Here is a 25,597-nt window from a genome sequence, read left to right as displayed (position 1 = left end):
GCGTAAACGTTGAGAGGTAGGGGCGCTGCTGTCGTTAAAAGATCCAAGAGCGCCCGGAAAGGGGCTTCGGACCTACCATACGTGAACTACGAACTAAAGGAGTTAAGATGTGTACCTCGGACAAGGAAGGTGGCTTCGTGGTCTTTGAGTTCAGCTCGTACCGAAGCAAAGCCAGCGCCGCTATTGCCGAGAACTTCAGAGCTGTGGAGGAGCGCAGAGTGAAAAACCTTATACTATGAAGAAAAGTTATGGGCACGCTCCAACCCAATCCAACCCAATCCAACCCAACCCAATCCAACTCCACCATACCTGACCTAACCTAACCTAACCCAACCAAATCTAACCTAACCTAACCTAACGTAAACTTACCTAACCTAACCTAACCTAACCTAACCCAACCCAACCCTAATGCGCAAGTCCCTGACGTCACGCAAGCGCTTTTCGCATCCCGTGGTCGCTCTACGCGCCCAGAGAAGACACAAAAAAATTTCTCTCTCTCTCTCTCTCTCTCTCTCTCTCTCTCTCTCTCTCTCCCTCCCGGCGACCTTACTCCTCGGCCGGCCATGGTCGCGTCGGCTCGTAAGTTGAAAACATCCCCCTCGCGAGGGGCACGATCAAATGCAGAGCATTTCTGCGGGGGGGCGCGCCTGCAAGTCGTATGGATTACGTATTGGTTGTTGTTGTAATTGTTGTCTCCCAGCGTAGACATTGTCGATGAAGTCGATGGTAAAACGTGCCGTGAACCCCCTGCCGCGGCTATGACGCAACGTGGAGCGGCTATGACGCAACGTGGCGCGGCTATGACGCAACACAATCCAACACAATCCACTTTAATCCATTCCAATCCAAATCCAAGCTAATCCAAGCCAATCCAATCGAATCCAATCCAATGCCCCTCGCGAGAGAGTGTTATAGCGCCGAAATCGCCACCACGCGAACGCGTGATGCTGACGTCACGATAACGCCACAGATGTTAGCGACCGCAGCGCGCGCGAACGACATATGTGGTTTAAGCGCGAACCGACCGCGGCGAGAGAGCGCGATGCGAGCGCCCCACCTGTTCTTGCGCGCGAACCTAACGCGGCGAGAGAGGGTGTTGCGCACGTCCCCACCTGTTGTGCGCCCGAACCGAACGCGGCGAGAGAGGGCGTTGCGAGCGGAGAGAAGGCGAGGAGGACGCCGGGGAGAGGGCGCACCTCTGGCCGACGGTTGAATGAGTCAAGGATATAAGGCACGTTCGTAACCTTCCGTTCTGTGTCGGCTTTGTGGCTCAGTTGGTAGAGTACCGTGCACCTTGCGTTCCGGCCGCAGAGTCGTAGGATCGAAATCTGGCGCCGGCAAGTATTTATATAGTGTAGGGGGAGCGATGCGGACGCGGAAAGCCGTTCGAAAGTACTCGAACAAACTGAAGTTTTCAGTGGTTGTAAACTCGAAACGAGCTCGTAACGACAGCAGCAACCATTCGAAACTTACGCGACGACTGGCACTATCTCGTCGCTTCTTGCTGTTCCTTACTCCCCTCGTTTCTATTTTTACCTTTGCTGGTTGGCGATATGACGGCCAACCTCCTGTGAAGGGATTACGATACGAAGAAATGTCGCGGCTGTGCGTGCTGGAACGGTTCGTTGGCCCCGAAGAGCCTCGAACCCGAAAATTCGTCTGCGCAACGGTGAGATGTCCAGCTCGGCCGGCGCTAGTTTCGTATGCATTGGCGCGCACGCTTGTGAGTTCGTTCGGACCTTCAACCGTTTACTCCACCGTTCTTTGTCATAAATAGAATGTGCAGTATGTTTCACGGGCATTTAGCTCGCTATACAAACTGTAAGCCCTGCCTAACATGCGTTTGCTTTTGCCGGCCTCCGCCAATCGCAGAGCATTCCCAAGTGACATCACAGGTTCTGTTGCGGAAAATGAGCGGGTGGGTCGCATGGTCATTTCCTTTTTTCCTAATTATGTAGCTTATTTGAGCGAAGTTTGCGTTATAAGTGGTGTCGTTATGGTTCTAACGAGGCAATCTTTCGAATGAATCAAACTTGTGTTTTCTCTTCATGGCTCCTTTAAACCTCATATTCAATCAATCTTCTCTTATCCCCATATGGTACGTTTAAGTATTTTATTTCTCCGGCCCCTTCACCCTATTTTCCCCTCTTTCTCGTTTTCTGAAGTTCGCATCGCTTGTATAAAGCCGATGTCTCCGACCAGAAACAAACATATGTGCGCCCCTTTCTTCCTGCGTCCTGTTTGTGGCGCTGTTGTAATACTTGCGATTATGCCTGTACCTAAACGCCAAACTTTGAACATTCTTTACCTGCTGCAAATAGGCATAGGCAAATGTAGGGCTTGGACCTTGGCTGGTACACAGTGCAACAATTTCATGGACGGATTGCACTTGCACTGTCCCAATGAGGGAGAGAGAGAGAGCGACAAACGTTTTGAGCCTTAAAAGGTCCTTTGTGGTGGGCGTGGTGACCGGCGCACCATCTACTACGGGAAGGGCGAATTCGGTGCTTCTAACATCGCGCATGCTGCCAAGGGTTACATGTCTTCGTTCTAGCCTTGCACCCTGCTTTGTCAAACATGAACAACATATCATTGCAACTAGGTGCCTTGCTTGCTAAACTGGTGTGCAGTCGGTTCACCATGTCGTGGCTATGGCGTTGTGCTGCTGAGACGAAGGACGCTGGTTCGATTTCCCGTGCCGGCGGCCGCTTTTCTGATGCAGGCGAAAAGTGAAAACGCCCATGTGTGTTCGAGATTTCGGCGCGTGATAAAGATCCCCGGGTGGTCAAAATTAATCTTGAGCCCTCCACTGCGCTGCACCTCCACGCCTGCGTTGCGTCGGCGCATTAACAAACCTCACAGTCAATCAAGTATTAAACTTGTCACCATGTTGTGACCGTGAGGAGCGCGTTCAGAAAGTTTTGATTCATTGAAAGGATAAAAGGGAGCGAGAGATGGCGAATTGGATTCCGCGCGAAAGAAAGAAGTCTCTAATGACGCTACCAAACCGTTATCCCTGTTTTGTCGATTCAGTTCCGGTTCAACACCCTGATATATATATATATATATATATATATATATATATATACGGGCGAAGCCCAGGGGCTTGAAGAGGGTCTAATTACGTTGCGCGTGAGCATGTCAGCGACGTGTTCGTCAATCACGCGTCGTTCGGAAGGTGACACTCGATAAGGTCGCTGCCGCAGAGGGGCGTGGGATCCGGTATCTATTTCGTGGGCAACAGTCGACGTGCGGCCCAAGGCGGTCTGATGACTGTCGAAAGATTCACGGAAGCGATCGAGAACGGCAAGAAGTTGGTCGCGTTGTGCTGGGGTGAGATCTCCATCGATGGATCGTTGAAAAACATCGGGAGTTGCCTTGCTGGGATGAGGGCTCAGGACATTCACCGAAAACGCGGATGATTCCTCCGGGACGGCCATGACCAGAATGGGGTCGAGGGCTTCCACGTACCCGAGACATTCCCCACGATATAATGTTGAAGGGCAAGACGACGGGTTGCCGACAAGCATCACACTGGACCCACATTGGACGTCGAGGACAGCAGCGGGCAAAGGCAGGCATTTCCGAGACGAAAAAACACTCGATGGCGTGAAAACAACAGTTGAATCAGGCTTGACGTCACAAGAAACAGGCACAAGCACGGAGGAATTGGGCGGAAGGGACGTGTCGTCCGTCACGATTAACCTGGCGGGCAGGTCATTCGATGGCGGTTCGCATGACGGAAATAGTTCGACCTGAGCACGAGCACAATCAATGATGGCGTGATGACGGGATAAGAAGTCCCATCCGAGGATGATGTCGTGAGAACACGAGGGAAGGACAATGAACTCGATGATGTACGTGATGTTTTGGATAGCTACACGAGCGGTGCACATTGCCAACGGTTTCACCTCTTGCGCGCTTGCGGTTCGGAGAGTAAGGTCGGAGAGTGGCGTCGTCACTTTTCGCAATGAGCGGCAGAGGCGTTCACTTAAGACGGACACAGCGGCACCAGTATCGACAAGCGCTAATGCGGCTACACCTTCAACAGTCAGTTCAATAACATTGGCGGGTGAGGAACGAGGACTTCGGCATTTAGACGTCGTTGCAGTTCTTGCCTCGGGAACTGCAGCCGTCAGTTTCCCTCGGCGGGTGGATTCTGGCGAGGGCGCATGGGGGAAAGGGAACGGGTACGCGGGGACGAGGAGCGGCGGCGTGAAAAGGGCGGTTGGTCCGCAGGGTATGAACTCGGTGTCGCGCCGGTGTCAACTCGAGCGAAGTACTGCTGGGGTCCATAGTTGGGCGCTCGATGTGGGACGTCGTTAGAAAACGATGGCCGCCGGCGGCACATACGGGCCACGTGTCCTGGAGTGCAACATGCGTAGCAAATGGGGCGGTTGTCGGGAGTGCGCCAGGGGTTTTGTGTTTGAGGTGGCAGTCGGTTATACGCCATCGTCCGCAGATCTGTCGTGCGGTAGTAAGGCTGGAAAACGCCTGGTTGCAGCTGTCGGACGATTGCAGCATAACTTAACGGTATCGTCCCAGGAGAGGCAAGAGGTGAGGCCACCGGTGGCGCAAGGGGCACTGCCACCTGGGGTTCGAGCGATGCCGCTACAGATGGCGCGAAGGACACCGTGGAAGGCGAAGCAAACGGGGCTGCTGCGGCGGAAGTCACAGGCGCGGGCACAGGCGTCGGTTGGCCGATTGAAGGGAGCGTCTCAGCAACCTGCTCTCGGACTAGGCGGCGCACATTCGCAGGCAAAGGACACGCAGGCTCAGAAGCACAGGGGAGCAGGGACAGCTGCCGCGTAACTTCTTCGCGTACGAACTGCTCAATGTGGGGCAAAAGGCACGAAAGGTCGGGAGGCCAGGTTAAAGACGATAGCGACCCTCGAGATAAGCCATCATTCGGCGACGGACGCTGGCGTGTGAAAACGCGCTGCTTTCGCAGTTCGTCGTAGCTGAGGCACAAATTTGTAACCTCGCTCACAGTCTGCGGGTTCTTTCCCAGCAGCATCTGGAAGGCATAGTCCTCAATGCCCTTTAAAATGTGCTTGATTTTATCGCACTCGGGCATCTCAGGATTCACTCGCCTGCACAGGTCCACGACGTCTTCTATATAGCTTGTGTATGTCTCATTTTCTTGCTGGGCTCGCGTGCGTAGGCGTTGCTCAGCGTGAAGCTTGCGGACAGCGGGTCGAGCGAACGCCGCCAAGAATCGGGCCTTGAACTCCGACCAAGTTCGCGCAACGGTTGTATGGTTACGGAACCACATTCGGGCTAATTCGTCCAGATACAAGTCGACGTTGTTGAGCTTCATGGCGTCATCCCATTTATTATGAACGCTCACCCTCTCGTAGGAGGACAACCAGTCCTCTGCGTCGGTATCGTCCTTGCCGCTGAAGTGGGGAGGTTCGCGTTGGGGCAGAACACCGGAGCACATGATGGGCGCGGGCTGCGGCGACGCCATTTCCTCGTCGATTCGTCCAGCTGCTGGTGTAAGCACTCGCTTGCTGCGTAATTCCAGGTTGGGGACCTTATAAGGTGTACGACCTCCACCAAAATATAGTGGGGTTTATTGGCAGGAAGGCAAAGCAAGGCCTGATTATCGCGGAGTCCAAACGCGTCCAAGCGAGCTCTCGGGTCGGGGCACCAGTCTCGCGCACAGCGCTCTCGATGGGGCTGTCTAGCCCAGATTCAAGCACATACCCACTTGTGGTGGATTGTCCCATATCCAAGTACATACATCGTCTGACGCGAGACGTGCACGGCACACACCCATTTAAGGAAGTGGCCATGATATCTTCATTACAATATATATATATATATATATATATATATATATATATATATATATATATATATATATATATATATATATATATATATATAGGGAACGAGGGGTCTTTGAACGTGGTCACCACATAGAAAAAATACTTTGAGAAAGGTAGCGGCCTCAGACCTCTGCCAACGTTTCGACAAGGAGATTTGTCTATTGCAACGCCTTGAAAAAGACCAGTCCCCTTGTCGAAACGTTGGCAGAGGTCTGAGGCCGCCACATCATCCAAAGTATATATATATATATATATATATATATATATATATATATATATATATATATATATATATAGTCTGGAATCAAAAACTCACACAGAGCGCGAAAAAATAACGTTAGTAGAGACAGAGACACAGGAGAAAGACATTGAAAACAAAAATAAAAGTTTACTGACGTTTCAGGGAGAGGACTCCCTTTCTTCATATATATATATATATATATATATATATATATATATATATATATATATATATATATATATATTTATATATATATATATATATATGTTGCGAATCAGAATAGGAAATGAGGGGCTCGTTGAAAATAAGACCGAAATAAGGGTTGACAGTCAATAAAACCTCGGAAAGCAAAAGGGAGGCTTTAGTAGGTCATTGAAACAGATAAAGAATTTGGAAAGAAAGAAACAAAGTGGAGAAAAAAATGCCCGCCGCGTGGGATCCGAACCCACGACCTCCAGAATACCGGTATGGTTCGACGACCACTACGCTTCGGGCGGGGCGATTTTGCCCTCCCCAGAAAGTCGAGGGGAAAATAGCCCACCGGTAGCATAGCGGTCATTGCACCAGACCGGTGTTCTTGAGGTCGTGGGTACGGATCCCAATTTTTCTCCTATTTCTTTTTTTCCACATTCTTTATCTGTTTCAATGAGCTACAACAGTCTCCCAGTTGATTTCTGTGGTTTTCTTGACTGCCAACCCTTATTTCTGTCTTATTTTCAACGAGCCCTTCATTTCCTATTCTGATTCGCGATATGCATAGCGAGGGCCTCTGTCATGGCAGTCTTGGTGCCATAGGGAGCTTAAAAGGGTTCAACGCTTCTCGTCCCCTCTCGAAATGTCGACGACACTCCAGTAACGTCTCGGGGGTTAAAAAGAAGGTACCCTTCACCCCGAGTAGTCCGAGAGGGCTGGCTAGCACCCCGAAGTGCAGGAAACAAAAATACCTTATTATTATGCCCCAGAAAGAGGAGAGGAAAATAGCCCCGCCGGTAGCGTAGTGCTCATCGCACCAGATCAGTATTCTGTTCAGGAGATCGTATATATATATATACATAGATACACAGACTCCAATTCTCAGTCAGAATGATTCCGACGAAGGCCGGTCCTCCGGCCGAAACGTTAAAAACCATTCCTCTTTCGACGTGTGTCCCCCTTTTTTTCATATATATATATGTGTTTGTGTGTGTGATGCACTGACTGGCTGACTGGTGGATTTTAACGCCCAGACAAAACTGCCACAACTGAAAACTTGAAATTTTGAAAGCACGTTTCTATCGTGGCGCAGGTTCTCACTTTGTTGGGATTTAGGAAAATTATACCCATAACTTAGGCAGCGTGGCAAATTGCGCTTCCCCACATTAGGGAACATTCTGCGTATTTGTTCAGACATCGAAGTACTTTTTGCTGACTTATTCAGCCGGTAAACTCACCAAATTGTGGTTTTTCTGTGTTGCACAAGCCAACAAAATGGTGGGAATCGCATTTTGGAGCAAATTGGGATTTTTGTTTATGCTTCTGAGCAAGGATCTCTCTTAAGTATATACCCAAGTGGTTTTCGCGGGCAACCGCTACTCATAGAAGTTCCCCAAACCGAGTTTAAATATTCCGCCCAGCGACGCCGAAGACATGACGAAATTATTACTTTTTCTTTTATTGCAACCCCGACGTGCCGCAAAGGCCTTCGGGCGATGTGAACGCATAGACAAGCCGCTTCTCCAGCAAATGGACTTCACACTTTGGGAGTATATTTCCGGTACGATATAGGAGCCTAATACGGCTAAATGTTCTGAACGTTACCCCCCTGAGAAAATAAAAGGGGTTGAAAAACGTTTCCACGATATTTTTTTGCTCCACGCCCACTAAGATATCGAATAGGTTTTGTTGAAACAGCTAAGTTATACAGATGTCCAAAAACTCTTTTACTAGATGTATCATAGCGCTTACTTGATGGGTAGAACCAGAATTTTATGAAAAATTACGTGTTTTCGCACATTTTTATTACTATTGAGCCCGTTGATATATCCAATTTGTTTTTCTTTACAAATGCTACCCGTGCAAATCTCGGGGAATTAACGTCACTACCTTGTCCTGACAAAGATGAAAAGAGCCGAAGGGGATTTCCTAAAAACACCCCCCAGAAAGTGAAATTAAGATGAATTTTCGCTGCTTTGAGTAGCGTGTGACATCTCTTAGGAATTAGTAGATCAACATGACTCCCATAGGAAACCATGCCAGTTATCATGAAACAGTGAGTAATTGTTATCCATCACACGTACGAAGATTACACTTTTCATGAGTAGTAGAAAGAAATAACATTTATTAACCCAAAACATCAGGGTGCGGTATGCTCCGGCCAAAAGGTTGCGACTACTCCAACCGCTCGTGTAACAAGTTCCTTCTGAAGTTGCCGTCCGAGGGGCTCAACGCCTTCGTCCGCCGGTGTGGGAAATCAATCGGATGAAATAGGTCTCCTGAACAAGCCCACATTTTGTGTTGGAGCGTGGCCCTTTCACATTACCGGTGTGAGTAAGCAGCGGTTTGAGCACACTATATCCGTACGATTTGTTTCAGCATAGTTCAATAATAAACTACATTCAGTCGTTTCCAATCACCACACACCCAATGTATTGACAGCCGGCGGTAGTTCCTAATTGTGTGCACCTCCACGGTAAACTAGCTAATCGTGACAAGTAACAAGTAAAAGAACAGGGGTTATACCTATTGAGGTCCTCAGTACAGTATCCCACTACCTATCAGTGGGTACTGCCGCTTGTTTTTACGTATATAACAGGGCACGAGCATTTCAAGATTTTGTAGCAAGAAAGGCTTTAGCAATATTTCCCTTGAAGGCTTTCCCTTAAAAGGGCCCTGAAAGGCGTTTTGTGCACAATAAATGAACTAGCGCAATCGTTAAATTGGGTCGTCAACGTCGTCTGTGCCAGGAATTACTCTTTTACGCGCAGCGGAAAGCTCGCACTTTTGTTGCAAAGTTTGTCGCTTTTTTCTCACCCTTCCCTTCGTGTTTTTGGACGCCGCCATCTTCACATGTCTACATCATCGATTCCCAGATGTTCGTCATGAGCTAGACATCCTGCTATTGGGCGGCTTTTTCACGCACTTCCGGCAACCAGATGAGTAGTCTGCTCAGCGGGGGCTCGCCGGCTGATCTGCCAGCAGAGTGCTGGAGTGCTTGGACATTTTACGACAAACGAAACAAGTCTAAAGAAACGCTTAACCGTTTGTATTGAATGCAACACGGCCATAACACGACATGGATAGTCTCTTACCTCAGTACGTTCCATAAAGAAAGCGTTGAAGCCCCGTGGCACTTCTTTCGTGCAATCGCAGAGAACGGCCTGAACCGAATGCCCGGGTTTGACACACATTTTATTCAACTTCAAAACAACCCAGAGATGCGTTTCGAACAAACACAACGTCACAACATGCGTTGCAAGCCTGAGCCGCGATTGACAGACGATGGGTTTCCTCCTCCTACCCGTCGTAAATTACGCATTCACCTCGCGCGCGGTTTGCGGGGACGAACAGCAAGTCACTTAACTCTCGCGCACAAGCCGAGATGGCTTGTAGCCACGGACACTGCACATACCCCATGCGAGGTTGAGTCGTACGTCGCTCGAGAAAGATAATCCAGAGAATGGGAAGCACTATCCACCCGCAGAAGCACAACGTCGCATTTCATCGCGGAACAAAGGCGTCCACAACACACACACCATCGCCTCCTGTAATGCCAAACGCATCTCGCACTTTCCAATGGGAGTGAGTGGTACGCCTGCAGTGCCCACATGTCGCGAGGTGGGGCCCCGAGCTGAACCGGGATCACGGAACCGTAACTGACTTCTAGAGTGGTTTGTGCCTTGTTGCCAAGGCAACCGATGTTTGAGATTGTCAAAGAAATGGCGCTCGCTCCAGCGCTAGAAAGCTCAGAGCCGCGGCGGAGCATATTTTGCCAACGTTGCTGCTCTCCACCACGCGTCGACCCAAGCTGAACAGGTCACATGATTGAAGCGTTTTGTGCACGGGTCCTGTATCGGTTTAAAATGTCTTTTTTACATGCCGCCGGCAGGAATTACCACCGCCGCAAAATAGGACCCGGCACCAGTGGGGCCACATCTGATACGGCGCTTTTTGGATAAACAGTGCGCGGTGCATCAAAGGGAACGAGCGCACGATCCTCCCCGTGCGGCTGCGAGTTCGCCGCCGATTGCAACTGCAGCAACGTACACCGCGAAAGGGCAAGGCCAGGCCGCCGCACACATGCGGCCAGATGTTTCGTTCACTTTTCCAGCCTTGAGCGGAGTGCGGGACTCATGGTGTCAACAAAGCTTGCCCGTAGCAGACGGCAGTACGAGCAGCGCAATAGCGGAAGTACGTCACCGCTGACGAGCGCAGCATCATTTGAGGGAAGGCTCGCACACCATCAACAGCGGAGAGTATGTTGAAAGGAGGAGGAAACGCGGCCAACGATAATTCGCGGTTTTTGATTTCCGATTTCTCAGCTAATACTCATCGCTTTAACAAAATTCTGGCGGGAGGAGGTTGCCAATACATTGTTTTATTTTGTTACATGTACATCCATGCATCGGCGGAAGGTATTTCAGGACTCCTTTACACTATTTCCCGTCGCAAAATACAAATCCGTCGCATAAGCTCACACCTGCTCTGTACAATGCTCCGCTGTACAACGCGTACCCAGTAGCCAATTACACTTCTGTCGTCCGTGGTGGGAGGAAATTAAACGATTTAATTACCGACCACCTAAGGTGATCGGTAATTACAATTCTTTCGGGAATATTTACAACCTAGTTTCCGTTCATGCTGAAAGGATCGGCGTACAAGCGATAAATTTTCCGGAGTACATTCCAGCGTCGCAGGACATATTGCGAAACCTGTTGGCGTACTGCTATGCTCGTACGAAGACCCTCCAAAGGCTGCATTTTAACCCGTAAGCCTTGAAGCGCTACCTCTAATTCGCAAAAAGTTTATCCCGTATCGGCATCTGGGTTTCTGTCCGTGGCAAGAATTTCTTCAATGTTTATCAGTAAGGTAGTTGACTTGCCCTTTCTTATTTATACCTTAGAGTATGTGCGTCAGCAGTGCTTCGGTTGGGGTCTGTAGCACGGCAGGATGTATTCTTGCGCTGCGGTTGGAATTTCCTGCGCCATCTGCAACACAAAATAAACTTTCTGCTGCCCTTCAGACCTTACAAAAAGTAACAAAACATCAATATCCCACCCGCCATCATTAATTGTTATGAATAGAAGCACACTTGGTGCAGTTGGGGCTTCATAAGTGGACGCTGAGGGGCTCCAGTCTCGCATGTTTCAAACGAGAAAATGAATTTGACCCTTTATTTCTTAACTCTGCCAAATCTTGGAGTTGGCCGTGCAGCAGAACAGCTTAGTTGTGTTGAAGCTTTCTGCTAGAGATGAGCACCAATTTCAGCTGGAAGGTTGCAAAGTAACGTTCATAAGGTTTACAATTATCTTCACACTACAGGGGCCGTTCCTCCCACTTAGGCAACATGACGATGCATGTGCCTTTTATTTGTCAACAACCTTAATTTTGGAGGGCAAGCCACCACTGCGCAAAGGCTACGAGTTTTTAGTAGTACACGATCCAAACGCACAGGACGGCCGGATAATGTTTATATAGATAGCAAAAAGTAAAAGCCTGAGAAACAACGAATTTTATTTGTGCTGCAGATACCAAGGACGGGGGATTCGATTCCCGGCCGCGGCAGCCGTTTTCTGGTGGAGGCGAAAAACAAAAAAATGCCCGTGTGTTCGAGACTTTGGCGCACATTGAAGATCCCCAGATAGTCAAAATAAAACCGGAACCTTCCACCGCTCACTGCCTGAGCAGTGTCGGCGCGTTAAAACTAACAATCAGTTATTCAGAACCATTTTCATCGATTTACAGCACGAATAAAAAAAGAACCATGTGCATGGGAACTTGCTGTAACTAATGATGCTACTTTTCCTATGCGGCTGTGGCGGCGCTGCAGCGCCTCTCACACCAAGGTGCCGTTTATTGACAAACAAGGGACCGGTGAACCGGCAGCTGCGCAATAGGATACGTTAGAGTAGGTTAGAGTTGCGGAACGGCGGTGCTTCCGTAATGTCACTGCTTACCACTGCCGGAAGCGCGAAAAATTCCACACGATCCTTTGCATAATTGATGCGTGATGGACAACACAAGCTTTTTACCGGATGGAGCGCTCGACACGGCCGGCCGGAAGTCAATGGGGCGGAACTACCCGGCTGAGAGCTGCGGGCGCCGCAGGAACTGCGCTTGGACAGCGACCGCGGTCGGGTCGTGCTTGCTGCTCCGACCCTTGCCCTTTCCCGCCCGGTCACGTTGACCTGCCTGACTGGGGACCACAAATTTGACGCCGCTCGCCGGCAGCTTGTTCCTACAAACCAGTTGAAGCCGGCGTTACTGCCAAATCTGGTCTATCTGGTCGACGCGCGCAACAGAGGTAAGTTTTCTTATCATACATTCTATGCACCATTAAATGCACGATATCTCGTTTCGCACTACTGCCTTGTCATCTTCATGGTCAGAGGAGGCGGCGGGCCGAGAGATTGTTTTGGCTCCAAAAACTAAACCCAAGTGTTTACACGACATAGGAAGAATTAGAACGAAATATTTTATCCCGCATACCGATTCAATTTCACCGGTAATGTGATTTTATTTGAAAACATTTATAACGCAGTTGAAAAAACATTGGAGATTAGCTGGAAACTAAGCGTTTTAAGCTACGGCTGGCAAGGTCGCGCGCAACGGTAGGCAAATAGTAATTAGAATATGGAAATGTGTGCAAGTGATTCATCTTTGCAAAAACGCGTATTTTTGTAAAACCTTTTTAGACCGTGCTTTTATTTCATACGATTTAAAAACATGCCTTTATCCGCAGTTCACTGCACTTGACGTAGATATTAGGCTAAGGCGTGGTACAAACTAATGCAATGGGTTAAGCAACAGGAACTTGAGCTCGTCCGGTAGTATTCCCACATCTGCATGCAATTCCAGGGCGAGTTTGTAAGGTATTACCTTGTGTATAGAACGTCATCGGTATTGTAACCGATTCCCTTGGAAACGTTTTGCACAACGCTGAACATTGAATCACGAACTGTTTTATTTACCTGCGCGGAACAGCTCAAATGAGTTAATGTGCAGTTCAAATGGGTTCTCGCAAGATAATTGTATTGCCAAAACGGGCTCTTTTGCAGTTCTGGGGAGTGGAAAATGTTAAAACACTCTTCTATCAGACGGTCTTATCGTACAATCCCCGTTAGCTCATTAAATACGGCAAAAACCACGAGAAGTGTCGCTCGCAGAAACAAATTCTCCCGACGAGAGATACCTAAGAATTTTGAATGCACTGTAACTGTAAACATTGTCTGTAAAAAATAAGTTAAATTGGAATCAAAATTGAATTTTATCATATATTTCGTTGAATGACCACTGTTTTGTTGAGTTTTGTTGAGCGCTCCAGAGCTTATTATTTCTTGTTGACGCTCTTTTCTTGCCTTAAATGGACTCTGCAATGCTTCGGGATAAACACTTTCACTGTTTCCGCTGCGACCTGAAGCAATGCAAACACTATAGTTATCGCAAGCACAGTGCAGAACTGCATGATGGGCTCGTCGAGCAAATACGCCTTCCATTCCTCCTTTGATTTTGTGGAATTGATTTGAAAACCCGCAGCGGTGGCTCAGTGGCCAAGGCGTTGTGCTGCCAACCACGAGGTCGCGGGTTCGATACCCGGCCGCGGCGGCCGCTTTTATGATGGAAGCGAAAAGCAAAAACGCCCGTGTGTACGAGATGTCGGCGCACGTTTTAAATCTTCAGGAGTTTAAAATTACTGCGGAACCCTCCCCTACTGCGCGCCTCATCGCCTGCGTTGTGTCGGCGCTTAGACCCTACAATCAATCAATCGATTTCCTTTGAAAGTGGCTACCGAAAGCGTTCATTGACACAGCTAAAGCAAACTCAGCCACTAGCCGCTACACCGGTGTACTGGCGTAATTCCAGCTGTAATTCCAGCGAGAGAAAATACTTTTGGGAAAGCTTTTAATTTGCCTGATGGTCATAGAGCAGGTATTTTTGGCTGAAATATTTTGCGACCCCCTAATCTAAGTACTAGATGTGTTGGATGAAGACGTTCTGCAAGAATTTAGTATTTCAAAAAAAGGCGTTGCAGTGTATTTTTATGAACGGAGCGTTTAACCCGTGTTGTCTACGACCACTCACTTTCTCTATTTCAGCCAAAGTATTCTTCGAAACCGTTCATAACCAGCTGAACTGTGCCTGTAGATATGGAATTTTTTCTGCTCCTTCTACTGCTCTTCCTGGCGAGTGGCACAAACTCAATGCCTCATAGAAAGGTTAGTACCTCTACGAAGCCATTCATTGTTCTTAACATACGTGCGTTATCTTGAACAGCTATTCATACAAGGATGACGCTATGCATTTCTTAGTTTTATTAAGGTTATTTGAGGCTCTGCACAATAAAGAACTGCGACCTTGTTACTTCATATGGCAAGAAACCACTGGCCCAGCGACGGCTTGATATATTTCATATATACCTCTGTCGAGAAAATAAACCAATTTCGATCTTTGTGCGCTTTAAAACCCCGTAAAATTTAGTGGATCAAGCACGAGAGCAAAATTGCTTCACAGGGTTCACCAACTGGCCTCTATGCATGCCGTTATCGTGGAAATCACGAGGTGGGTGTCTGTCCTACTGAATAGCGCATATATTTGGCAGCAAAAAGTGGCTATAATACTACATGGTTGTAGTTGTACTTCTGGCACTGCGGTACACGTTTTGTTTGAGTTTTGAGCAAAAATTTAATTAGTACTATAACTCATATCCCTCCACTTCTGTGGATACCTGCGAGGTAGGAGAGGATTGTCTCAGCAAAGGTTGACCATGTCCGTTTGGATACGCCTAATGCATATCCTTCTGCACAATACCTTAAAAAATGGGTTGGACATTTTTCATTGAATCAGTAAAAATGGGTTATAGTCATTGTTGGTCCTGTAATCACGCATTTGTTGAGAATAACGAGCTAGCAACACTGTCTTTCCCCTACGTAACTATAACAATTTGCAACCATGCTTTGGCTCTAAGCGTCTGAGTGGTTTATTCAGTTACTCAGTGTATTGGTTAATCGCTTTAGTAGTGGCAATGACTAACTGTCGTTCCGATTGTTGCCCGCCCGCGTCGCAATTTTGTCATTTGTCATCCGCACTTCATCTTGTGCAGCCATCAGCGCTCACAAACAGTTTATGCAAGCGCTTTCGGCAGCGCGTGCATAGTTTCCGGAGAACACGGAGCAGAACATTAGAATGTTCACATTAGGGGCTGCGTGTATTCCAAGGAAAATACAAGGTACTGCATACAAATAGTCGTACGTCGCAACCGTAACATTGAAGCGGCGCACTGAACTGCACTGCAGGGATTGAGATGGTTCGACTGACCACCAGACTAACGCGCCGCGGTGCGCCGCACAGGCAGGCTCGATTAAGTGGGCGACGCATGTCTGTCCTAGCAATCCGGTTTTCGACGATACGCGTTAAAATATCTAGCAGGTTGAATGGGCGCGTGAGTGGCCGACGCGGCAGGTAGTCGTTCAGCCAAACCGGGTCTTAAAGAGGAGACGCGTGCGGCGACTCCTGCTTTTCCGTTCATGTGTTCGACCCTCTACAGCTACGTGTACGCGACCCACACCGGAACTTATGAGACAACTCTATCTGCTCACACTCCCCCTATGAAGCGGGTATACCATGTCCTCTCCTCAGACCTCCACGACTCTTCCCCACTGATGGCGCTAGTGGTCTGGGTGAATTGTTTCAGGCGAGAACACTTCCCTCGCAGTATACAGCGAGCCATCTTGGTAGGGAACGCGCTCCCGAAGCGTGTGTGCAGGGCACGTTGTAGAACAGCGTGGGTTTGAGAACGCTTGGCAAAAAGGATTCATAGAAATATCATAATCGCCACATATATGAAGGTTGTGCTTTCAGTTTTCAACCGCGTAGCATGTTTTTGACCGCTCTATGTAAAAGATTCGAAGTTTTATACTTTTGTTGCAAGAGTTCCCAACTTGTCCCCGTTTGCTTTTAGTAGTGTTCTCCCGCTCCTGTAGCCTGTATGGGACTACAAGGTATCTTACGCTCTGTATATATTCTCGTTTTAATCTGCCCCCTCTCGTTAGGCTATCCCGAGCGATGCGCTTCCTGGAGCACCCATCGCTGACCGTCGTCAGCTTCTGCCACAACACCTCGAGCTGCCCAAGATGCAGACACTGCCGCAAGCGCGCCAGCGGGCCACCGACGAAACAAAGAACCTCGCCCTGCAGGCCGATAGCGCTGAGTTTATGCTGGTGAACGGCACAGACGCTACTGTGGACCGGATTTGCCTGGTGCTTCACAGTATGAGCGAGAAGGCGCGCCGGAACCTGATGCAGCAGCTCACAAGGGCAACGTACGCGGCGCCACGAAGCCACGAGGAGGAAAGCTTCGCGGACCAGATTCAGGAACAGTGGGACGCCTTTGTAGCCAAAGTTAAACAGGTGGCCCGCAGTACGTGGGATCATCTGGCAAGGCGTATGTCGTCTTCCCTGGAACAGCTGGCAACGTGATGTTTTTCGCGTGTAATTGATCCTGCGTAACAATCACAGGATAGCAGCTATGCAATTTAATCGCTTCAGTTGTGCGTGCCCATGAGTAGGGAACAGGACAGGGCAATGTTGTACGAAAATACTGAGCTCACAGTGCGTTTACGCATGCCTTTATAGTAGCCCGAGTGGTATTGCTGCATAAAACGTGTTTAAACAGTATTCGCCCAAGAGAACTCGTTTTTAAGAAAATATCATTTTGTATCGGTTTCCACCAGGGATCCTGAAGCAAAAACATTAAAATACGCAGCTCTCGCAAACCTTCGACACCGATGGCCGTACGGAAGTAAATGTAGTATTTGTGTACTAGTGGGGTATAATTTGCAGATTATGCACGTATGTCTTAACAAATACACTCCGAAAAACATTTTGCGCACAGCTTGTGGTCAGTCCGCTAGTTGACGCTTCTAAGCGAATGATAAACTTTCTAGCAATGTCCATTTGATGAGGGTAGCGTAGGACGTACGACATAACGTGCAGTGAAATGTGGTTATATTTGGAGACGTGCCGAATTTTTCTTTGGCGCAGGGAAGCGCCAAAGGAGAGATGAAAGGGAGGGACTGCTGATTTTACAGCTCTATTTACACCACCGAATACACCACCCAATACACTACCGAAACAATGATCTCTAAATACACCACCGAAATAATGACTTGGGAAACATCTTTTTCTAACCAGAGCAGCTTGAATGTGTAAGAGCGTGCCGACGCGGTTGAACAGTTTGGAACAAGTGCGTTACGCTTTTTGTTTTCATCATTTCCTAATATCTTCTTTGTAAAACGGCAAACAATCATTTCGTATTCTGTATTTCAGCATTTACCAAAACTTTTTTTTTTCTAGGAGCACTTCGTAATGATTAACGCCCCAATTTTTTTTATAGAGTACGGTCTACATTGTGCCGTCTTTCAGCTCATATTCATACCATGGTGGTGGTCGCTTCCCCTATGCAGCACTTCGCTTTATTGTGAAAATATTTTCTGAATGACAAACAGCAGGAAAGGCTGCGAAGAGGGTTTTCTGGGGATATGCTTTATTGCGGGACAATATAGTACGCTTGGAACGTTGGTGTAACAAGCGGCTTAGTCGCTTTCAGGTATTGCGTGCTAGATTTCAAACAAATTGATAGCACTGTTAAACGATTTCCTTTTAATATTTTGCATTAACATATACGCAACCATAATTTCATTACCCATTACAATAAAAGAGAAAGACACAATCAGTGCCGTGAAACAACAAGCATTGGCTATCCAAATGTCGTTAACTTTACTCGTCAGTCCATCTTTTTCCCCAAATTGTCATTCACTGCAAATTTACAGAAGAGATAATGAAGTGAAGCTGTTTATCGACAGAGTTACCTCGGTGCAAGTTTTTCTGCAGATGCATTTACTTGTCCAATACACCCATGTTTTGTAAAACCTGTTAATTCTACAAGTTGGACTGATTAATTACTTTCAAATAGTGTCTGAACAATGGATAAAGGAAAAAATATAGAGGACGAGCACTGGACGCATATAAGGCCGCAGTGAACACATGTTTCTATGATCATCGTCCTGGCGCGCTTTCAAAGGCGTACTCGTTATATATTATTGTTGTGCGCAACATTCTTACTTATACTAACAGATTCCTCAATATTCTAAATGAGTGGTGTGATACTAACTTCGAACCAGCTACGCTTTATTTAATTAAAAAAACTGCGCCGAAGGCTTGTTGAGAAAAAATGCAAGCATTGTTTTCTGTATCTTTTCTATGTTTTCTCTTTCTATCTCTGGTGTTTATTATCCACATGTCCATTGCCCTGCCTGCCAAAACTGCCCTTGGGCAATTTTAGCCAGCCAAGCTGTTCCCAGGTTTTCTCTGATTACCTTGTTTAATGCTCATTACGTAAAATAAATCTAAATTAAAAATCAAATTTAATCAAACATCGTATTCGCGAGAGGTTGTGTGAACTTTACGTTTTTTGTAACCCTAATAGCAAATGTTGTTTGCGTATGTGAACGAAATGTCAGATATATACACTAGTAATATAAACGGGAAATGGTGCTTCAGTGCGAGAGATATCTTGAAGGAAGTGTCAGTGAGCAATAAAATCCTCCTTTGTCTAACGTTAATTTTTGCTTGTTGACTTGATCTTGCTATGTCTCATGCTCCCAGTTTGTACAAAAAGCTCTGTCATACACCTCTGTTTTCTCCTCTGTATTTTGGTTGATATTGTTCTCCTTTCCGAGGTATTAACTTAGACGAAATAAAGTCTCAATTCGGCAATAGCCTTCCCCTAAAGGCCATTACTTATCTGTATAGCGAGTGAAAAACAGGCTCCGAAACCTTGTCTACTGTGAAGTGCATGGCACTGGTGCCCGTAGTCAGTGCGCCGTCCGTAGGAACACAAATATGACTAGTTATACAATAACGAGCCGTGCTGCGCAATACAAAGTACCCACCATAAACAAGCAGGAATATGGTACAGTATAACTTTGTATTCCACAAGAAGGATGCCTCAAATATTCGAAACGTTCTACTGGCTTTATATGACAATCGAACTAGACAAAAAGATCAAGATAACGTTTCACATCAAGCTGTATTGCTAAATTATATCTACTGTCAGAACAATGCCAACGCGTGGAGAAATAAATTCTTATAATGTTTACTCCCCGGAGCTCTATCATGCAGTTCTTTTGAGTTGGTACTCACCTCCGTGATACATGGCGTACACAGCCCGCGTTACCTGCCATCAATGTGCTGTGGTGGTTCGCCAACTCAGTGAAGACTCATTGCTTCTTTGTTCAAAACGATTTATTCTGTGATACTGGCAGTCATTTACAGTTTTATAAGTGAGCAAGGTAAAGTACAAAACAGTAGAGTTTGGAGTCTAGATTCTCTCAGGCATCATTCAATTCACTGGTTTGCCGCTCATGTAGGATCTGTCACGGGTGCTCCCCCGAACCTCAATGAGTCTGCTAACAAGGATGCGCGCGACCTTACTGACCGCGCTTCCTGTGTAAGGAGAGCTGACTCCCCTCCCCCTTACGGCCACAGGGACGCTCCCGCTACTTATAACGAGGTCACAAAATTCTTCTACATGTCCAGGAGGGTCTTTCCAACCTCTCAGGCCAAGTTGAATAGAGCGCAAGCCGTTTTCCTTAGACTATTACAGAGCGGCACATATCCGCGTCTGGCACTTCTACACGAAGTTTACCCCGACGTATATCGCGACGACGCCTGGCCGTCCTGCGGACAGACCTGTACTCTAGCTCGCATGCTCTGGGAGTGCGGGTCCGCTTACCCCAAGTTCAGCAAGGAAGAGTGGGACTTTCTACTTCGTAGCACCGCTATAGACAAGCAAATCCTGGCAGTCTGGCGTGCCCGCGACCGGACCGGTGGGCTAGACCTGGCGGTCCCGATGTGGGATTAGCCGGGTGCGCGACGAGCTCGCGTCATCGCCGGGCCCCCAATTAAGTTCTTTCACTCACTCACTCAGAGTCACGTGGGCAGTTAGCTCACTCTGGGGATGTTAGATGGTGTCACAATCATTGCTCGTAGATTTTTGAGCACTTATTTTAGCAACGGCACGTTGAAGTGACACCAAAAGTTTAATTGGTTGATCGCCCAAGATTCAAAAAGCTCCGGTCACACACCAAAACACCTGAGAGGGAAGAGAGAATCATGGGCTGGCAAGTTTACGTCGTCGTACACTTAAATGTAGTAATGTGTGTGGCAGTTAGGTTTCCTCGCAGCTGCCATTTTATTGGCAAATTTTTTTATTGGCTGAGAGCGATGTGTGGATTGGTTTTCTGCCTGCGCAGCCTGAAGAACATTAGTTAACTGGCCGGGACCATCCAAAGTATGCTGTTATAGTTACTGTCAAATCCATCTTAGTAGGTATACTCTCCGGAATATACGTTATTTTTGCGTTGGGTCACTTTACAGCTGAGCCTAAGGGCGTCACAAGAACCGTAAGAATCCAAGCAACGAGAAACACACTGTACGTCAATGGACTCTGTGATTCACGTGCCTTTATTCATATGTGCGCTCGAATTTCATCCAACCATACGTATACATCTTGAGACGAAAGCACTAAATGCCCCGTAATTCAAAAAAGAGTCATTATTGTTGTAGTTTTTGATGCCGTTTTTATTTGTCAGGTTAAGAAAGCGCCCACAGTTGGAAAGAGTATATAACACACATCGAAGATACAAGAACCCAAAATAAAAACACATACAAGAACCATGGTCTCCACAGTAGCCCCCCCCCCCCCCCCCTTGCTGAACTAATGGTTCTATATCTGCAGCCTGCCAGCGTTTAAAACGTCGCCACTTTTGGTATTCCTTTTCCTTACTGGCCCATACCCAATTGAGGGATTGGCGAGAAATCAGGACGTTCTAGTAGCAAGGTGCCCGCTTCACAAAAGTCACAGATATAAATCTGAAATGTAAAATATTTGATAGCGCGTGCCATGTGACACCTGGACGAGATTGCACGTGAGTAGAACAAGGGGCACACCAGCTACGCAAAACACTGTTTCCAGGGAAGCCGCAACATGTGCGAGTCTGCTTCCTCTCGTAATTGGCGCTATAGGACGAGGAAACGAAAGGAGCGAAATAGGTGCGTACACGGGGCAGCGGAAAGGAAGCTGGTTTAGGTAATTCACGCCAGAAGTCAAAGAAACGAAAGGGCAGAAAGAGAAACTAATACGATGCAGCACCTAATAATTTATTATAGTTAGGGCCAGGCATTCGACTTCAAAGCATGTAAAAAAATATTGGTGCCCACAGAAATTTTGATTGTGCGATTGTTTGTCTGTTGCTGTTTAAAACTGCTAACGCACGATATTTTCCTTGTATAACAGCAAGCCTTATCGTGGAGTAACTATCGGCAAAAGCCGTTCAAAATATTAGAACTGGTAGCACAATTCACACGTGTAAAATTATGGTAGTAGTACCCTGTCACTAGTGGGGATAATATTGTTTGATCCTGCCTCACTTATATTTAGGGACTCCAAAAAAGGCCTAATCTTGCCGTCACTCGGCATCTTCCCTCTTTAAGCTATATTTGTCGACAAACACTGAAACATTTCTCTGGAGATTTGTGACCGTTGTATGGCCGAAAAACCAGCTTCGAATCTAAACGGGTCGGCACGATAATCAAGAATTTCACGGAAGAGATTTAGAGCCTGTAGACACCCGACGTTCAATATAAGAATAAGCATATATTAGTTCTTGGCTGGCATGTGCGAGTCATTCAATGAGTGAGAGGGTCACAAGACAGTCAGTGGTACATTTCTCTGTACGTATATAGGTTGTTTAGCCCACAGGTGGCCTGTGGGCTAAACACAGGGGCAGGAATAAAAGTGCAGCGCTCCTTTCATACAAATTTGCCGCGGGTTGGAGTTACAAATCGAAAGCCATCTGAAAATCGGACTCAAACAAAACATCACGGTTAAGCTGAGCAAACGCAAAACATTACAAATATACTCCCTCTCGCTATTCTACTTGCTTTGTCAATGTCTTCGAAACAAAAAAAGCCCTAGGCCACCCGTGCTATGTAAACCCTGTCATTTCTCTCCCAACCAAGCCACAAGCTCTTTCCTTTCCCTCTTCTCCGTCCATTATGAATGCAAGGCAGGTTCGCCTAATCCCTTCAATCTTCCGCGGGCCATCTCTTGGGACCATTCGTTTCTATTTTCCTGCAACAGCTCGGGCAGACATATCCTGTGTAATTTCCTGTGTTTAGCCCACCTCAGTTAAACACCGTGCTGAATGTATTATATTTTTAGCCATCCTAAAAACTAATTAAATTGCATTCCCAATAAACCAGCATTAACACTCTTGGTTATGTACTTATATCTTGCATCAGGTATGACTAATGTCCTTGTGAACCCTGCGATAAGTTTTCTCGCTAAAAGCAGTTTTGCATCTATACTCCTTGTGCAATATTTTTTTTCCGTGGGCTTTCCTACCAGTCGGTTTATTTAGTAGCAGACAGGCAAAAATTTCCCCGCATTTCCCCGAGGGGAAGAATGTGAAAGTGCGAATGCACGAGTTGAATTTGCGCGGTTCGGTAATGTTCGCGAAAGAGATATCACACACACGCACACAACTACAAAGAAAGAAAGATGCATTTATTCACAGACACATATTTGTGTTGCCGTTGTACATGATTGCTAGAGCGGATCTCAGCTTTGAAATTTCGTGTCAGTACTCCTTTAAGCGGGTGCATTAGCCCTTCTCACGCCCGATTCCTGGCCAATCCCCCACGTGGGTATGTGCCATGCACAGACACCTATTTGTGTTGTCGTTGTACTTGATTGCTAGAGCGGATCTCAGCTTTGAAATTTCGTGTCAGTACTCCTTTAAGCGGGTGCATTAGCCCTTCTCACGCCCGATTCCTGGCCAATCCCCCACGTGGGTATGTGCTATGTCAGCGGCCAGGCAGCCCGCGCCCATCTCCCCTCGTTGCCAAGGAAGACGAGGAGCGCGCGCACCCGCAGCTGTTGCTATGTGGACGGACGGTGGTCGCCGGAATTCAGGGTCGCTTATAAAGTGCATTCGCACATAAAAGTGCGCAGAAGTGCGGCTACCTCAGCGCACCAGCAACAGAGTTGGGCTGCTTGCAGCCACACGGATGCGATCAACTCCGTTTGGCGACTAACAAGAAAGCAGGACGGAAACGAAAAAGTAAAAATTCTGTGCACTATGCGAAAATCTTCAGCAAGAAGTTTCGCCTGCTTTTCTCACAGCAGGGCAACCGTAATAGACCCTTTGTACAATGTCCCAAGCGGTGCCGGAGGAACAGTAAGTTATTCCGGCAGCACTGCCCACCCATCATCAAGGAAGCCGAAACAGCGAAAAAGCAGCATATGCAGAACAGCTAACGTTTGCCGCGGCGTAATAATATAATGCGCTTCTCGTAAAGTTGTTTTTCATATAACAGGGTGGGAAAATATCCTTGCTGCTCTTCCTTTGAAGAGCAGCCTATTCTTGACTTACGTTTGACGAGGCAGTCGACTGACAGACCCTACGGGATCTTACAATTTTAGCGTGAAAAACGTCGTCTGGGATGACGAACAGCAGAAAACAAATGCAGGAAACGTTACTAAGAACGAATAGTCTTAGCGCTGCCTACTCGTGAAGTCGTCGAGTTCTCGTTGCGTATATTTGATGCGGCCTTGCCCCGTCGTAGTGGCGGGTGGCCGCTGTGAACGTACAGGGGCCCGTTTTAAATACGGAGCATTTCTTAGGGTCGCCTGGTCCTCCGTCGTTAATGGCGGCGCTGTCCACACTCACACTGCGCATGCGCAACTCTCCTCCTTACACCCACAGCTCCGCGATACTACACTATAAAAAAAAGAAATTGTTAGCGGCGCCCGGTTTCGATCCCACGATTCTCTGGCCGCAACGGGGGGTACGCGCTGCTCTTCCCACTACGCTACAAATCCGGGACAGGAACAAGTGCTACAAACGCGCCTTATGTCCTTCACTCATTCAAACTACGTCAAGGAGCAACTGATACAACGAAGGCACGCGAAGCTGAACGTCAACGGAAACGACGAACTGAAAACGTTAGAGGGGGATGCTGAATTTCCCGTGGGAAAGCTGTGGCGGGAAGCGCCACGCGCCTTGCAGCTCAACCAGCCCCGTCCGCAGCGCCTGCGATGCTGATTGTGGCAGGATGCCCCTAGCGATTGGCCAACCAAAGAATCCATCACGAGATAGGTTCGCGTTCAACCATTGTCGTCATCTTCCCGTAGGGGAACCACCGAAGAAGAAGAACGAGAAGACAAAGCTGCGAAGAGGAGGGCGTGTACATTGCTCTCAGCCGGTGCACCAATGTCAACAACCTTTACCTCACCAAAGCTGGCGGAGACTACCGATTCTACCACAGAGACAACATCGACAAGAACATGATGGACGAGTTTCGGCGCCTCGAGAGCCACCGCCTACTCACCGTAACACAACAGCACTTGCGTGCCTTTGCCACCGGTGTGGACCCGGACGCGGAATTCCCTCTGGCGCTAGTAAAAACCAGATCACTCAACATAACGGCAACACAATGGAACCACACGGAACCGCCACGATGCTTGACATCCTCATCAGGGTTCCCCACGGGAAGATAGTGCAATTTTTTTTCCTAGCGCTTACTTCGCGACTGTTCAGTCTTTAAAAACCATTTACCGAAAGGATGAAAGCATACATAAACATACTGCTCTCTTTTCCACTAAGTGTTCAGAACAAACTTTCGTTTGCTTGCACACAACAAAAGACTGTCCCTGATCTCTCTTGATGACTGCATTCCAGATTTTTTTCGTCTGAATGTCAGTTATCAATTGATAAACCGTTGATGGATATATGCAAATAAGTGGGGGAAGTTATAAACATGTGATCTACCTTCCACCTGTATCCCATAAGCAGTACTATTCGGGCATTGCGTCAGGGGATTCTTACTTACATCGAAGTTTATACAGGGTTTCCCAGCTATCATGCACCAAGGTTTAAAAAAAGAGAAATTGCGTAACTCGAAGAAAACCTAGCGCATAATGTTTGCAGTACTATGAACAAGCGGAGAGTAATTTTTTCGTTAATGAGACCTAATTAATTAATTGTATCTAATTATATAACTCGAGAAATACTGCCCTAATCACTAAAGTGTCAATGAGGCACTTGTAGGTAACCACGAGGGGCATCTAACTGCGCTATTTTCAGCGACGAACTAATTGCATACTCATTTATTCTGACTGATAAAGGAAACCCGCGAAATATGAAAAATACCACGTGACGACGCTTACGCGCGCATTGTAAAGCAGCGTCCACAAACAAAGCTGA

General features: G+C 47.4%; 1 protein-coding gene across 1 annotated transcript; it reads left to right on the top strand.

The window, feature by feature from the left end:
* The first annotated feature begins 107 nt into the window (after positions 1-107).
* On the top strand, positions 108-16,989 carry LOC144168303 (uncharacterized). Its single transcript, XM_077697314.1, has 2 exons — positions 108-218; positions 16,320-16,989. The coding sequence occupies exons 1-2, from the start codon at positions 108-110 to the stop codon at positions 16,743-16,745; spliced, it is 537 nt and encodes a 178-aa protein (XP_077553440.1). The 3' UTR covers positions 16,746-16,989.
* The last annotated feature ends 8,608 nt before the right edge of the window (positions 16,990-25,597 follow it).

The sequence above is a fragment of the Haemaphysalis longicornis genome, unplaced genomic scaffold (assembly GCF_048455015.1).
Source record: "Haemaphysalis longicornis isolate Haplotype H1 unplaced genomic scaffold, Haemaphysalis longicornis Haplotype H1 scaffold_2, whole genome shotgun sequence".
In the NCBI taxonomy this organism is placed as follows: Eukaryota; Metazoa; Arthropoda; class Arachnida; order Ixodida; family Ixodidae; genus Haemaphysalis; species Haemaphysalis longicornis.
Note: the sequence above shows the minus strand (reverse complement) of the source record. Positions and strands in the feature narration are given on the sequence as shown.